The sequence below is a fragment of the Abramis brama genome (assembly GCF_963993115.1).
Source record: "Abramis brama genome assembly, chromosome: 17".
In the NCBI taxonomy this organism is placed as follows: domain Eukaryota; kingdom Metazoa; phylum Chordata; class Actinopteri; order Cypriniformes; family Leuciscidae; genus Abramis; species Abramis brama.
The window spans coordinates 8,215,707-8,231,485 of NC_139979.1; the positions used below are offsets into that span (position 1 = coordinate 8,215,707).

Below are 15,779 nucleotides of genomic sequence, written 5' to 3' on the forward strand. Positions count from 1 at the left end.
GAGGTACTGTTGATTAAAAAAAATATTGTATTACAGTAATAAAAAGCAAAGTGTCTGGAAGCATTACGGTAATGAGAATTGTGAGAGGAAAGTGGAATCAAAATAATGTCACAATGGTCATACATTTTTTTTTCTTTATTACTTTTTTTTTCTTTTGGTTTTGGCATGTGTTTTCTGGCCAAGTGTTTGTTACAGCTATTATCCTTTTCCTATTTAGTCAGTGTGACTTTAACATAGCAAAATGATATGGCTTATTAGACATGCTACATATTTAAAGGTTTAAGACATCCAGCAGAAGTGACTAATATCATGCTCACTACTCGGTTACAGTAAGTGGGTGTTGCTGGGCAAGAGATACAGGAAAATACAATCAGGGAAATCCCTCCAAAAGAGAAAGAAGAGAATATACTGACATGCTAGATCGTAAGTTGTTGAAAGTCTGCTGTAATGGGGAAGGGAAACTATGAGGAAATGAATTTCGTAGGGAATAATTATGCTATATTTATGGATGTAGGGAGGGAAATGGACAGAGCTGCCCACATTCCATTTTAGTATTCCAGCTAATTTGGAAACACGACTCACGCCCATATTAACTCCTCTTTAAGGTTCTGTTTAGACTAGAGTACTGTAAGCCCAGTGAAAGAAGCTCTCCCATTGGCTAAAGTAATGTAAAGTGAACCATGGTTCTTTGGTAACTTATGCTCACACTCACGACATTGAAATGCCCCAACAAACAGGAAATGGGGGGGAAATGGTTTGTGTGTAATAGAGGAAGAAAGGTACTGTATTTCTCACAGTGGTGGGTTATACTTTACAGAAGTGAAAGAGTTACTCAAGCACAAACCCTGAATAACCCAGACCCACAAAATGTGGTCTGCTACTGATCTTGATGTTATACCCCTCAGAACATAACCTAGATTCTCACGTGTGTGTGTGTGTGTGTGGAAAGTCTCCATAAATTCTCCATTATGGAAAGTCTCAATAAATTTCCTCACTTGTGAAATATGACTGTCAGGATTCCATCACCATCTCCTTCCACTCATTCACTCACTCCGCCCACTCAGTCATTCACATGCTCATTGTCACCTGATTACTAATCACCGTCACCTGGACCTCATCATCAGTTCACCCATTTATACCTGCTACAAACATTAAGTCATTGTCTGATCTCGTCTACACATGACACAGACTCTCTGCTATACTTTCCTGTATACCTACCTTCGGTCCCGATCTTCTCAACCAGTCACCGTTCCGTAAGGAACTCCATCATCATCTGCAAGAGAAAGAGAGAGAGAGACTTGGTTACACTTCAGTTAAGCTATCATCTGAAATTCAACTTGCTGTTTACTCACCTGTTTTGCTGTACCGATCCATTCTGCAAATTAAAGCATTTAATTTAACTTACCATTCTGTCTGCTTCGTCTATGTCAAACCTGACAATGACAACCCACTAGTGAATTATTATTATTATTATTATTATTATTATTATTATTATTATTATTATATTTGTTTTTTTTTTTTTTTTTTTTTTTTTTTTTAAACAGTCTTATGTATTAAATGAATGTTGTCTGCGCTCTTGTGGTCTGTTGTGGTCGCGTGTTTATTGTATTATATATATAGATATATAGATATATATATATATATATATATATATATATATAGATATATAGATATATAGATATATAGATATATAGATATATAGATATATAGATATATAGATATATAGATATATAGATATATATATGTATATGTGTTTTTTTTTTTTTTTTTTTACAGTTTATGAATGTCGCCTGCCCTCTTGTGGTCTGTTGCGGTCTTCAGTGCAGGGTTAATATCGTTAACTTAAACCAAAACTAAAACCAAACAGATGCAACAGATCTCATTTTCATTTAGGCTAGTTTACCGTTAAGTAGGCCTACTAAAATAACTGAAACTAAATCAAATGAAAATTAATACATTTATATAGACATTTAAAAACAAAAACTAATAAAAATTACAACAACACTCAACATTAGCTACTAACACTTTAAATTAAAGTGAACATCATATTGCAAGAAATTTAGATAGTTTTAAAGCATTCAGTTTTTCAGTTGCTTTAAGGATTTAAATGTTCAAACCATTTTTTAAATGCCACAAAACTCGGAGTAACTTTAACAAGTCTTCAGTGAAACTGATTTTAAATGTGGCTTTCACCCACCTGGTAAAACACTCCCTCTGGAGGTGGCGCTGCAGGTCTTAGATGCCTTCATATTTCAGCAGGTATGTGGTCATAAATTCATTTATTGCATAAGAATGTAGCAATTTGAAATCAAGTTGTACTATTCAGATCAAAGACTTTGCAACACTGATCTAACCAGAATCACTCTTTATTGAGTGCAAAAGTTTGGCAGGATTTATTTAGAAACATATTTCGGTTAACTCAGAATACCCAATCATACTAATGTTTTGTTCTTTACTTTCAGAGGATGAGAACGGGTTGGACTGTCAGACAGCAGTTTGTGAAACAAGAGATAGTTCAACCAAAAATGAAAATTCTTTGCATTAATTTCTCACCCTCATGTCGTTCCAAATCTGTAAGACTTTCGTTCATCTTCGGAACACAACTGAAGATCTTTTTAATGAAATCTGAGAGCTTTCGGACTCTCTGTAGACAGCTACTGATGAAATATTTTATTCATCCTATAGAAAATAATTGTAGCAGAAGTATTATGATGCTGTGAGAAATAATTATTACAAAGGTCAGATGCGTCTGAGAAAGTCTTGTGGCCCACTGAGCAGTTTGTCACTTGGAGGCTTCTTGCCTCTGAGAAAGAGTTGATTGTCCTTGGAAAATGTTACATCTTGCCTCTGAGAAAGGGCTGACCATCAATTGGCAGGATTACACATTTAGAGAGAAAGGCGAGAGAAGAGGAACTTAATTGTTGGAAATAGGAGGAAAATTCACATGTGAATTTAGTCATTTGCTTATTGCAAAATAACAGAAAAGAAAAATGTAAAAGAATGGCACCTTGGCCAGAGACAAATCCAGATGTCCTGCAGGAATCTCGGCTTTGTTGCTTTCTTCAATATAGCAATATATCTTCAATATAGCTTATTTCGACTTCTGGATCTCTGCCTCCTGAGCTTCATTTGCAAGAAAGAGATGACTTTTCTCCACAACACTACGCAACTAACACTTTAACGCTTCAAAAAGTTCATAAAGAGATCATAAAACTAATCCATGTATTGAGTAGTTTAGTCCAAATTTTCTGAAGAGATTCGATCCCTTTAAATGATAAACAGATTTAATTTAGGCTTTTATTCACATACAAACATTGATCAGCGAACATAAACAGAAGCTCAACTGAACTTGCTTGACATGTGAGAACAAACCTTATTGGTTCTTGCTGAAGCTCAAACGTGATGTGCAACACAAGAATAAACCTCATTGGTTCTCGCATGTCAAGCAAACATGCTTGAGCTTCTGTTTACCACAACTGATATGTATGCGTTGATGAATGTTTATATGTGAATAAAAGCCTAAATTTTTCTTTTGCCCGAGTACTTTCAGGTGGGTATGCGGAGGCACAGAATACATGAGAACACTTGAATCCTACTGCCTTTTCTCACAAGATCAGCTCTAGTGGTTGAATGTCTGGATATTCTCAGAGTTCTTGTTAGATTCTGGCCATATCTTTGCCAAGTTTACTTGGATATTCAGGCCTGAGCATAGCTAACAATAAAGTCCATTGCTCTTTGAACTGTTTATCATTTAGACTATTTTGTAAAATATACTTGATATGAAATGTGGGAGACTTTAGGCTCTTGTCAGTTCACACCGGTCTTTACTCAAGTTTATTTCATTGCACTGAAAGGTTAAGACCCACATAGGGTTATAATCAAATTCTAAAACTGATCGATTCATAAAGATCCACAGTATATAAACAGCTCAAAGACATGAATTAAAACAGCAGTTTTCTCATTTTAGTGTTTTTTTTTTTTAATATAATGTATTGCATTCACAAAAAGTTGCAACATATTTCTCCAATCAGGAATGAGCTGACAGCCTATTTATGATATTGATATTGATTTTACACATGATATTGATTTTACACATGCTCAGTTAGCCCTTCTTCCTTCTTGGAAGAAAGCAGCCACATCGGACCGTTTCTGCTTTCAGAATGCCACAAGAGAGGAAATGCACACCAGAGCATAGTGGTGTCCCTCAGTTCTGATGTTTGCAGCAAACACAGTGAAGCATAAAGGCAGGACACTGAGGTCTGAGGCAAAAGACTTTGCCATTTGCCATTTAACCGTGCAAGAATAAGAATATATTCCAACATTCACTGAAACACACACACAGTTCTGTAAGCTTTCACAGAAGTATTATTATATTTCAGTGTTGAGTTTGATTTAAATCATATTTTGTATTTACTTCAAATAGGCTATAATTTACCAAAACCTGGTTGTTACTTCAAAATGCCTTTTTACTTATTAGTCGTTGTCTTTATACAGCCAATTTAACTTGAAGTGAAGTGAAGACCCTGTCTGTGCACAATTAAAATAAATCAATTTAAAAATGTTGAAGAATGATTTTATTACATTTTAATGAATGTTAAAACTGCCCCTGTGAACTGTTGCATCCGTCCCCTGTTATGGGGTTCAATTTTGGCTTTCCAATACAAACAGTCCCTGAGAAACTCAAGGAAATGCAAAACATTTAGCCATCGTCCCCACTCTCCCCAATATGACAAAATTGCAGCTTGATTGGAATTTTCTCACAATAAACTTATTCTGTATCATTTTCTTTTTCTACACACATCATATGTCTAATCTCAAACGTATGTAGCCTACTCTGGACTGACACTAATGTCTTCTTAGTAACCATGTAGGCTAACTTACACCAAGTTTTGGTAAAAGTCCAAAACTATTAGGCTACATGTGGTGGAAATGTCCAAAACTGAGGGAATCTCTTTGAAATACTCCAAAAAAAAAGAAAAAAAGAAGTAGGCTATAATACATTTCGCAAAATAGCCTAAATATTGCAAAGGTTTCTGAACGTTTCGCTCTTTGTTCAGATCATCATCGTTTTAAATGTAATATTTAAAATTGTATAATAAAGTTTATTGCACTAATGAAGGCATGGCAAGAACGTTTCAGGCGATCTTTATATAACAAAAATAAGAGTTGAAATCTGTTACAAACCCAGGGACGCATGAATAGCAGAAAGAAAACACACTAAAACACCCTTCTGTGTTCAGTCAGGGTTTTTAGCAACCTCCGTAGGAAGTCCATCCTCCTCGTTCGTTCAAGAAAACGGATTCAGTGCGGAAGTGACTGTTGGCCACACAAAGGACGCGTGAACGGCATAAACAGAGCACATTTAAACAACCGTCCGTCCGATCAAACAAACAGGTACGCCTATTATACCCTTAAACATTTCTCAATATTGTTATCACACATAATCGGTCGCATTACATCCAGCAGTTTGTTTCGATCGTTTTGTGTTGATCTGTTAGCTTAGTTAGATTTAACTTTGACTATAGTTTACTTTCACTTCTCTTATCGAGAACAGCAGCTGTCGATGTTTCGTTACTTTGTTTCCTTTGCAGTATCAGATATGTTTACCTTTGCTGATTTCTATATACGCACAGGTTACACCGCTAAACTGTTTAATATACTTCTCGCTTTCAGATTTAACTACAGTATATACAGCATGGCCACTACAGACTCTGTGTACAACACCACAACAGAGCAGCAACCCAAATCCAGAAAATGGTTAATCGTGCCATCAGAGAATCTGGAGAAAATTCGATGTGTGATCAAAGTGATTGAAGTGGTAAGCAGCACGTTGGTCTGAAAACAAATGTGACCATTTGTAGTATGTGATCTCGAAATATTACTGCCTTTAAATATGTTATTTATATGTAGGCTACCAGTCAGACGTTTGGAAACATTAAGAATTTTTTATGTTTCTGAAAGAAGTCTCTTCTGCTCACTAAGGCTTTATTTATTTGATCAAAAATACAGTAAAACAGTAATATTGTGAAATATTAGTAGGCCTACACTTTAAAATAACTTTAATTTTTGTTTTAATATGTTTTAAAATGTGTAGGCCTATATATATATTTCTGTGATGGTAAAGCTGAATTTTCAGCATCATTACTCCAGTCTTCAGTGTCACGTGATTTTTCAGAATTTATTCTAATATGCTGATTTGCTGCTATATATATAATTTTTTTTTTTTTGGAAACCATGATACACAGATGTTTAAAAGGTTGGAGTAAGTAATTATTAAAAAATAATAATTATTTTATTCAGCAAGGATGCATTAAATTGATCAAAAGAGACAGTAAAGACATTTATATTGTTACAAAAGATCTATTTCAAATAAATGCTCTTCTGTTTGCCTTTCTATTCATCAAAGAATCCAGACAAAAATGTATCACGGTTTCCACAAAAATGTTAAACTTGCAAAAGTGGTTTTCAACATTGATGAAAATTCGAAGCATTATTGATAACTGAGCACCAATAATAATTAAGCACAAAATCAGCATTTTACTAAGATTTCTGAAGGATCATGTGACATTAAAGACAAGAGTAATGATGCTGAAAATTCAGCTTTGACATCACATAAATAAATAGCATTTAAAATGATATTAAAACAGAAAACAGCTATTTTAAAGTTTAATAATATTACTGTTTTTACTGTGTTTTTGATATAATAAATACAGCCTTGGTGAGCTTAAGAAACAATATGACATGGTTTGAATTAGAGGTCATAGTGTCTAAGTGGTTAGTCTGGTGTAATGACAGTTAAAACACAATTCAAGTTAAGCTGGCATTATTGGAACTCCATTGTGTAAGTTTCCCTGAAAGTGTTTACAGTCTGTAAACAGCAATGCTAGCAGTACGTTGACAAATGTAAAAGGTGGGGTTGAAATATGACTGCTGTTGTTTTAACGTGTTAATTCGAATATTGTGGAGACTGTTACATGTTAATGAAGCATTCTGCTAAATGAATCCACTGCCATGTCTCACACATCTTTGATAATGCAAATGTCCTAATTTGGCTGTGGCAACTTTTTGTCTGCAATTATAAGTCACGCTTATTTTCTTAACAAGCTTGGGCATTTCAGAATTGCAGTCATATGCCGCTTTGGCTGTTGATCATGGGGCTTTTTGTAAAAAAAATTGGGAGTTTGAGACTGTTGGCCATTGTTCAAGTTAGAGATTCCCTCCATTTCAGTGGTATCTTCCATATGTGTCAAACTGAATTGTGTAATTTATGCTGCATGCATTAATTTATGCTGCATGCTGCATGCATCTTGGTTCACTCAGGAAAAGGTGCTGGCTGTTCGAGTGGCTATTCAGTAGATATTGCTTGAGCTTTGGATAGAGATGCAGTAGACTCATGTAAGGCGAGGTCCTGGTTTATTTTCGTATAATGGTTCAATGTCATTCTTCTTTAACTACTGCAGTGTTTACGTTGCTTATCTTGCACACAATAAGCGTTAGACAGACCTTCCCTTTTTAATTCCAAATACTGGCATGGACTTGACTTGACAGATTCATGCAAGATCTGATGCTCCATGTTATTGGATATGAAAATGTTCTAAATGTGTATGTGCTTCAAATGAATGAAGGAATTCAATTTGGTAAATTTTCTTGATTTGATGAGTGACCTAGAAATGGTGCAGAATCTAAAATGTTTCTTATTCATTTTAGTTCATTCAGTTTATTTGTTTTAAAATGAAATACTTTTAATTTATTTTGTGGTTTATATTAGACTTTGAATGTGGTCTGAAAAATTCAGAATCCAGTCCACTGTATAGCCTACTTAATCTTTTAGCATTAGCCATTGAACAACCTATATCAGTTTTATAATTTTCAGCGTCACTCATTGGTTGTCAATTTATTTAAGTGTTTGAATTTGCACATCTAAAAAAAAGACCAAAGGGCACTGTCTGCTTGCTTGTGACATGCTAAGTGATATCAGGTGTAAGTAATGCCTGTCTGGGTTTAAACTGTGAATGCAATTAGAGAGCAGATGCTAAATCCAATTACAGACTCAACTTTCACAGTATGTTGTGGCGAGTCAAAAAGTTTTCTAAAAGCAAGAATCTTTAAGTACAGGGAAGTACACATCAGAACACATTAAATTTAGCCAATAATTAACACATAAAGGTCAAATCATTATGAGTAAAGACTCCTACAGTCCAGGGCTTGGTCTCATGTTTCTCAGGAAATTAGATTTGATCAAGTATTTCTACTGTGCGTATTCAGGGAAATGCTGCTGGAGTTTTTTGTCCATGTACCCTAGTGTTCTCCTCGTGAAACACATTGATCTAATGACACGGAACAAAAACCTAATGACTTAGAATTTAATCATATACAGTTTAAATTGTAAACAATACTTCTTTCTGAGGTTTGAGTCTGTTCTTCCTTTGAATTAAGAAACATATCTTGAGATTAAGACTTTTTTTTATTTTTTTATGCCCTGATGTTTGAAATTCCTTACTTCTAATTTTCTCCTGAAACACTTGGTACTTTCCATGTGAAACCTCATCTAGCCCTAGGCCCTAGTAAGGAGAGGATCTTTCCTCATCTACATCCAAACCACTTTACCAAACTATTATCTACAAACCTAAATGTTTCTTTTAAAGGTGCAATAAGCGATTTCTGAGAAACGCTGTTGATATTTGAAATCACCAAAACAAGCACACCCCCATCTTTATAGCTCCGCCCCCAAATACACAAACATGCACCTCCCCCTAATGAGTGGACACGCCCCTTACTGCTGATTTGCTACAAGTGTGTTTTGGTTCTGGTCCGATTCACTTTCAACAGGGCTTCTCAGAAAAACGCTTACTGCACCTTTAAGTACTATATAAAGCCACTGGATGTTTGCAGCTGCTCTGTTCATGGTTATTACCTGAAGCTAAATCTAAAGCCATACAAATAAAAATAAATGTTAAAGGGATAGTTCACCCAAATATTAATGAAAACTACAATAACATCTCAGTGGTACGACAATATCTCCGACAGATATTCTGTGTATTTTTAAAGTTTTTTAATGTTTCTTAAGTTAGCTAGACAGCTTTTTTATGCAGGCACACCCAGTTGTGTCGAGTGAAACCAGTCTACCCAATGTATTCAGCAGAGAACCGATATCTGACCGCAATAAAGTTACTGTACTGTAGTGTGAAGAGATGTGATGCTTTGAAGGTTTTCGCACACTTTTTAGCACTTAATGAAATCTTTTTTTCAGGAGCTCCTGTAGCAATGCTTTCAGCGTTTTTACATTTAGACTTCAGACTGAAATCAGATATGCTTTCATTTAACCATTTTAACTTTGCGTGCTTTGTTACATTTGAGGTAATTTCACTCATAAACATCTAAAATAAGCCTCATGTTTTTTTGGGGGGCGGTGAGCGGGCAGTGTCTTTATTCTGTTGAACAGCAATTATGGTTTATCCGGCTCATTTGGATAGATGATTTTGAATGGATTCTGTGTGGTAGCGATAAGGTTCTGTTTCTTGAGCAACAATAACATTTGTGTGTTGTGGACTTGCCCTGTTCCTTCGGGGCTCAAAGCGTTATGAGTCAGACATGTGGGCTGTTCTGGCTTTGACGTTGCTTCTGATTAAATTGTAAATGAGAACACTTATGATTTCCTGTTCCTCCTCAGCACTTGTTATACAGTTATTTTGTTTTCTTTCATTTTTCCCTGAATCTGTTCTCTTTTTACCAGGTGAATGTCAGGCAAACACCAACTGTTTGTGATGGGCATGTTAGAAGATTGATAAAATGGTTTATTATTACTATTATTATTATTTTCCATATTGTTTCCTCCTTGTCGTAGTGATTTATAACAATGTATTTAGGTTTTCAAACTGTGTTAAAACTTCAAGCATATTAGTTATTGCTATGCATTTTATTTAATGATTTAAAAATTAATTATTTTCTTACCAAGACTATAGTTTAACAGCAGAAATGATGTAGAAATATTCATCAGAACAAACAATAGCCAGGGTTATTCTGAGGGACTTCTCATAATTATTTGAGTCACCTCATAGCTTTGCTGTGTCATTTACAGTGTCATTTTGAGCCTGTTTTAGTGTTCTAAAGGGAAGTGGAGTGAAAAGTCTCCTGGAATTGATATAACTGTGAATACTTCATCTTTTGACTGGAAGATAATTTAATAATTTTCCATGTGACTTAAACAGAATGAGTTCAGCATGATGATATCACACGTCTTTCATGCATGTGATATTAGTGAAAAGGAAACACAATTAAATAAATTGTTTGCTTGGGTGTGTGTGTGTGTTTTCCCAGAGTGAGTGTCCTTGGTAATGGGAATCCCCTACCTGTAACTGCTGTATTTACAGCACACCTGCTTCTTTCAGTTTCAAACTGTGACCTGCTGATGCATGTGCCCTAATACAGCAGCTTCCTTCAGATTAAATACAATATTTTGTCACTGAGGAAAATCCAAACAAATCTTTCATATTGTCTTGTATTACAGGATAGAGGTATTTACACTAAATCAGCCAATACTGAAAGCTGGTGGTTAATTTAATTTCTGTGTCCCCTCAGCTCCTTTCGTTCGTGGCGTTTGTGATGGAGGAGGTCGTGTCCAACTGTTCACACTGTGGACCGCTCTACTTCTTTGAGTTTGTCAGTTGCACAGCCTTCCTCTTCACACTGTTGCTCCTCATCCTCCTGGCCACACCGTTGCACCAGAGAGTCGGAATTAACAGCTGGCCTACTCTGGTGAGTCAACAACACAAAAACATGCTTTTAAATCTACTACTACTACTACTACTATTATTATTATTATTACTTGCAATATGTTGATATTATTAATAATAATAATAATAATAATAATGATATTATTGTTGTTGTTATTAATAATAATCGCATAGCAATAATAATATCTCAATATTATTATTTAAATATCAACATATTAATAATAACTTATTAATAAGACATGTAAAAATATTAATCAGAACCTTATCATTAACAACAATAATAATGTTGTTATTAATATTATAATGATAATAATATTAACATATTGTTAATAATAATATCAACTTATTTATTAATATGTTGATATTATTAATGATGATGATCATAATAACAAGAATAATATCAACTTATTATTATCATTATGAATGATAATATCAACTTATTATTATTATTATTATTATTATGTTGATGATGATAATATATATATTTATAATAATTAATAATATATATATAAACAAAAATACATTTTAGTTTATTATGTTCTACACTAAAATATTTGACCGCATCTTACCAGTCAGAATCAAGTATTCTCATTTACAGTTTTTATCCAATTTAAACTTCTTTTCATTTTTCCATAGGATTTTGGATACACAACAGCTATGGCATTCCTGTTCCTCATTGCCAGCATTGTGTTTGCGGCAGACAACGGTCAGACGAGCCTGGAGCAGGGCACTGTGGTATGATGCTGCTTCATCTGTGCTTTATATGATATGACAACATACCGACTGGCTAACATTTACCTGTCTTTCCTGTATTACAGGCATTTGGCTTCATGGCCACGGTGGCCTTCTTTGCTGACTTTGGCTACTTTTTGAAAATTCGCGGTATTCCTTGCCGGAAGGGAAACGACCAACCAGCAGACCCCACAGCAAGACCAGAGAATGAGAAACTTAATTCTAATGGAACTGAATGAGGCTTGCTCGTGTTTTCACCAGCAAACTGCTGTTGTATTCAAAAGCTTTTTTCCTTTTTGACAATTTTTTATACATGAGAAATGTTTTTTTACCCACAGCAAAAAATTCTTAATATTTCCATTTCAGTCAGTTACTAACTGGCATGTTGGACCAGTTTTATACTGTGCCTTAGCTGTTTTTATTTTTTTAAGTCTTAATTTCACAGTTGAAGTAGAAATCATTCCTATCTAGCGGTTTTTCGGTTTGGGAATCGCTTTTATTATTTTGCCATTACAATTTTTACACACAAAAAAAGTCATTCTTTTGTACGAGTACACAAATGAAGTTCTCGGCCCTATTGGAGTGTGTTTTCAGAGTTAACAAGTACAAAAAGATGCACTGTATTTCAGTCCTGATGTTTTTATAGTTATATGTCCAATAATAATATATTTTGGAGAAAAATCAGGGTTCGATCATGTTGAAATGAATGATTTATAATTACCCGTTTTATGGCACAGGAATATGGATATAATATTGGATACAATCATGAAATATTCTTTGTTTGTTTTTTTACACTTGTGGGACAGGTAAATATTGCACTGTATACACAAATGTCCTTAAGTCAGTTTTACTGTTAAGATGTTGAGATGAATGTGGTGACAGCAAGACGATGTTTTTATGGCCCTGTGATTATCATGTTTCGCTGTGCAAGGGATGTCAGGGGTGTACAGTCATAGATTTTTTATTGAAACAATCTGTCATTTTTGTATTGTGTGGAACTAGAAATGCTGTATATTTTTCTTTTGTGCTTTATCTTGTTCCATGTAAGCCCAGATTGTGTTTTTGTAAGCATGCTAAGCGATGAAGTGCTTTAAATTTGATTCCAAACCGATGTCTTTATTCGGGGGTATGTGCGTTAAAGGCCCAAATATGTTTGTTTAAATGCCCGCGGAGATGAACGGACTGCAAGTTTTCCGAGACACTAATCTGCCTTACGCTTCCACCCTCCTGTGCTGTACAACTGACTGCTGCTTTCTGTGTTAATTAAGCAAGTGTATATTTTAAAACCACATTTTGTTGATGCATTGAAAATAGCCAGCTTTCTTACTAAAACTTCTTAAGATGCGGATAAATCATCTGGTTAGTTTTGATTATTGCTAAGATCTTTATGATTTTTAAAATGCAAAAAGTTTGAATACCAGCATTGTTTTTACAAATAGTCACATGGAACATTTTACAGCACTGTTTTTTTTTTGTAAACATCCTTCCATTCCAGTTAAGCAATAAATAGCTCCTGGGTACGAATATCAGACACCTGTTTTTATATGTGTTTTTATATGTTCGGAAACATGCCTGTTTAGACTTAACAAACCAGGGGCCTGTACCATGAAGGTAGCTGAACAAACTCGGGGTTACAGGATAAGTTTTGAGTTGACAAAACCAAACCGATGCAATCAGGCTTTATTGGTACCATGATGCAGCTCATCAACTTTCTCTGTCAACTCAGGCTTTGATCCTCAAGCTATGATTACTCCACGCGCGCGTGCACATAAAAGAGTGACGTCGACACTGAACAACCAATCGCGGGTCGCGATTTTTCCGCGGAGGAGCAAGAGATAATCATTCATAATTACGATGAATTTAAATATGTATTTCAAGCTCGAAACAATACGGTTTCTGCGGCCAAAGCAAGAGAAGACTGTTGGAGAAAGATTGCTTATTGTTAATGTGTAAGTTAAACAAATACGTTCTATATTTATGTACAATTATGTATGTATGTGTAGCCTATACGTGTAATATAGCCTATAGCCTATTTTTATAATATATAAAAATGTGCATGTACCGGTACTAAGAAAAATTAATATTCATTGATTTTTAGATGCAACCCCAACTCCAAATGTTCTTGGCAGCAGATAAAGACAAAATATAAAAATATAATTCAAAGTGGTGAGTATTTACCACGACCTTTTATTATTTTTGTGAACATTTTATCACAAACACTTGTTTGCAGCAAACAGAAATGAAGAATTAAATTCAGAAAACCAGAATACACTGGCAGAGTAGTTGGCTCTCAGATTATGGATGATTACAGGTGCTGTACAATCTGACCCTGGTGCTGGCTCCTCTAAGCAAGTAACACTGGGTACGTATGCAATACATTACTACTTTTTTTTTTAAGTTGTAAATATGGCTGACTGTATGTTCTGCAGTAGAGGGAAATACAGTGTCCCTGTTGAAGCCAGCACACATACACACAGTCTCCCACACAGAGGTCAGTATGCAGCAGACAGATCACCAAACATAACCTGCTTTACAACAGTTATGCTTTACATTGGCCAACTTTTATTTATTAGGGTGGAGGAAATGAAGACACTCTGTCTGTGTGTTCTCAGACAGTTGCTGATGTGAATGCACTGAGCTTTTTATTGTGGCAAACATTTGAATGTGTGGCATAAAAAAGGGACTGGCCCTTACACATCTCTTTTATTGTAGGATTTTTCACAACCTGCCCCAGAAACTGAGGCCTCTACCTCAATGGGCTTCAGAAGAAATGTGTAAGGATTTAAAATCCTTGACATAAATTACAGTCAGTCCTGTGTTTGTAGGAAGTCAAGGAACTTTTTGTGATTTTGATGAGCCTCCAGAAAACTTGTAATGATCATGTTTGTGGTGGAATTATGTTTCAGGTGGAAACAGACTCAGTCAGGGCCCTGTACAAAAGGAGTCTTGAACTAGACTGCACACTAAAGGAGACTTGAACTAGACTGTTCACTAAAGGAGCTGACTGTGAGCTGAGGAGGCTTTAAACAAAATCAAACAGCTGGACAAAACTGATCTCAGTATGTATATATATATATTAGTATAACTTATTTAACCAAGTAACACTTTAGTATGAATATTTATTAATGCAACTTTCTCTTGCTCTCTTTCTCCCTCCCATCCCACAAAACCAATAAAACAGTTTGAGACATATCTGCAGTTTCAATGTGCTTTTATTAAGTGTAATATTGTATGGTGATTGCATCTACATCTGCACCAGCTGGGTGGTCAAGTGTGATCGGCTCAGTTTCATCGGGGAGAAGCTGTTTTTGTGGTGTTTTTCGCTCCTTTCTACTGGTGGCTATATTGTGCAGAATGGCACATGCAGCCACTATCTGTGATGCCCGCTCTGGTGACTCTTAAGGGCCGAACACCATTGAAACGTGCATTTAGGATGCCAAAGGTCATCGCTATCTTCACTCTGGTTTTACTGAGGGCCACATTGAAGCAGTGCTGTGGCCCTCTCTGAGGGTCATGATAGGGGGTTATTGTGTAGGTTTTTCTAGCTCAGTTCAAATTAACAGTGTTTTGTATTGTACCAAATTTAACTTGCTTTCCTCAAAGTGCTGACACAACACAGAATCATGGAAAATTTGTGAGACAAGCACTGGAGCCAGGCCATTTGGCATCCAAACTTGATCATATATGTTCATGACCACAAGTCGTCTGCAGATGAAATGTTTAGTAAATCATTATATCTGTTAATGTTACTATTAATTTAAAGATTCATCTCACAGAAAATAATCATCTCACATATTCACATCATCTCTACCTGAACATTAAGGCTGTGATAGGACTTCCTATTAACATAATCTGCCTCATGTTCCCTAGAGCATGAAGATTGGAGCAATAGACTGCATACATGTTGCAATGACTTGGGAATCCTATCATAAGATTAACAGAAGAATAATAAAAAAAAGATTCAAAATAATTCTTAACATGTATTATTTTGTATAGTACACTTGTGAAATTTGCTTTAAAAAAAAGTGTTCATGTGATGTCACCCTATCAATATATCTTACTGGCAATTTGATAAAAGCCCTCTTTTATGGACATGGTCGATAAATGTCCGGGGAACACTAATGAAACTTTTCATGTACTCCTGCAGAGCGAGGACCACCTTGCGAATGGTTTGACAAACCGTGTTTTCCCCTATAGCTTCTGTGCGTCACCCACCGTGAAAGAATGTACCACTTGCAAAAAAAAAAAAAAAAAAAAAAAAAAAAAAACCCGCAACACAATATTTGAGGTACAGTAAGTGCATGAATTCGACGT

General features: G+C 35.3%; 1 protein-coding gene across 1 annotated transcript; it reads left to right on the forward strand.

Moving 5' to 3' along the window:
- Positions 1 to 5,276: 5,276 nt before the first annotated feature.
- On the forward strand, positions 5,277 to 12,996 carry cmtm6 (CKLF-like MARVEL transmembrane domain containing 6). Its single transcript, XM_084089450.1, has 5 exons — positions 5,277 to 5,394; positions 5,674 to 5,818; positions 10,579 to 10,755; positions 11,370 to 11,468; positions 11,552 to 12,996. Exons 2-5 carry the CDS (start codon positions 5,696 to 5,698, stop codon positions 11,702 to 11,704), a joined length of 552 nt encoding a protein of 183 aa, XP_083945576.1. The 5' UTR covers positions 5,277 to 5,394; positions 5,674 to 5,695; the 3' UTR covers positions 11,705 to 12,996.
- The last annotated feature ends 2,783 nt before the right edge of the window (positions 12,997 to 15,779 follow it).

Bases quoted from the DNA above. Each gene is read 5' to 3' on its own strand.
- cmtm6 (XM_084089450.1), top strand. From the start codon at position 5,696: ATGGCCACTACAGACTCTGTGTACAACACCACAACAGAGCAGCAACCC. The intron at 5,819-10,578 runs GTAAGCAGCACG...GTGTCCCCTCAG, and splicing joins TGATCAAAGTGATTGAAGTG to CTCCTTTCGTTCGTGGCGTT. The intron at 10,756-11,369 runs GTGAGTCAACAA...ATTTTTCCATAG, and splicing joins TTAACAGCTGGCCTACTCTG to GATTTTGGATACACAACAGC.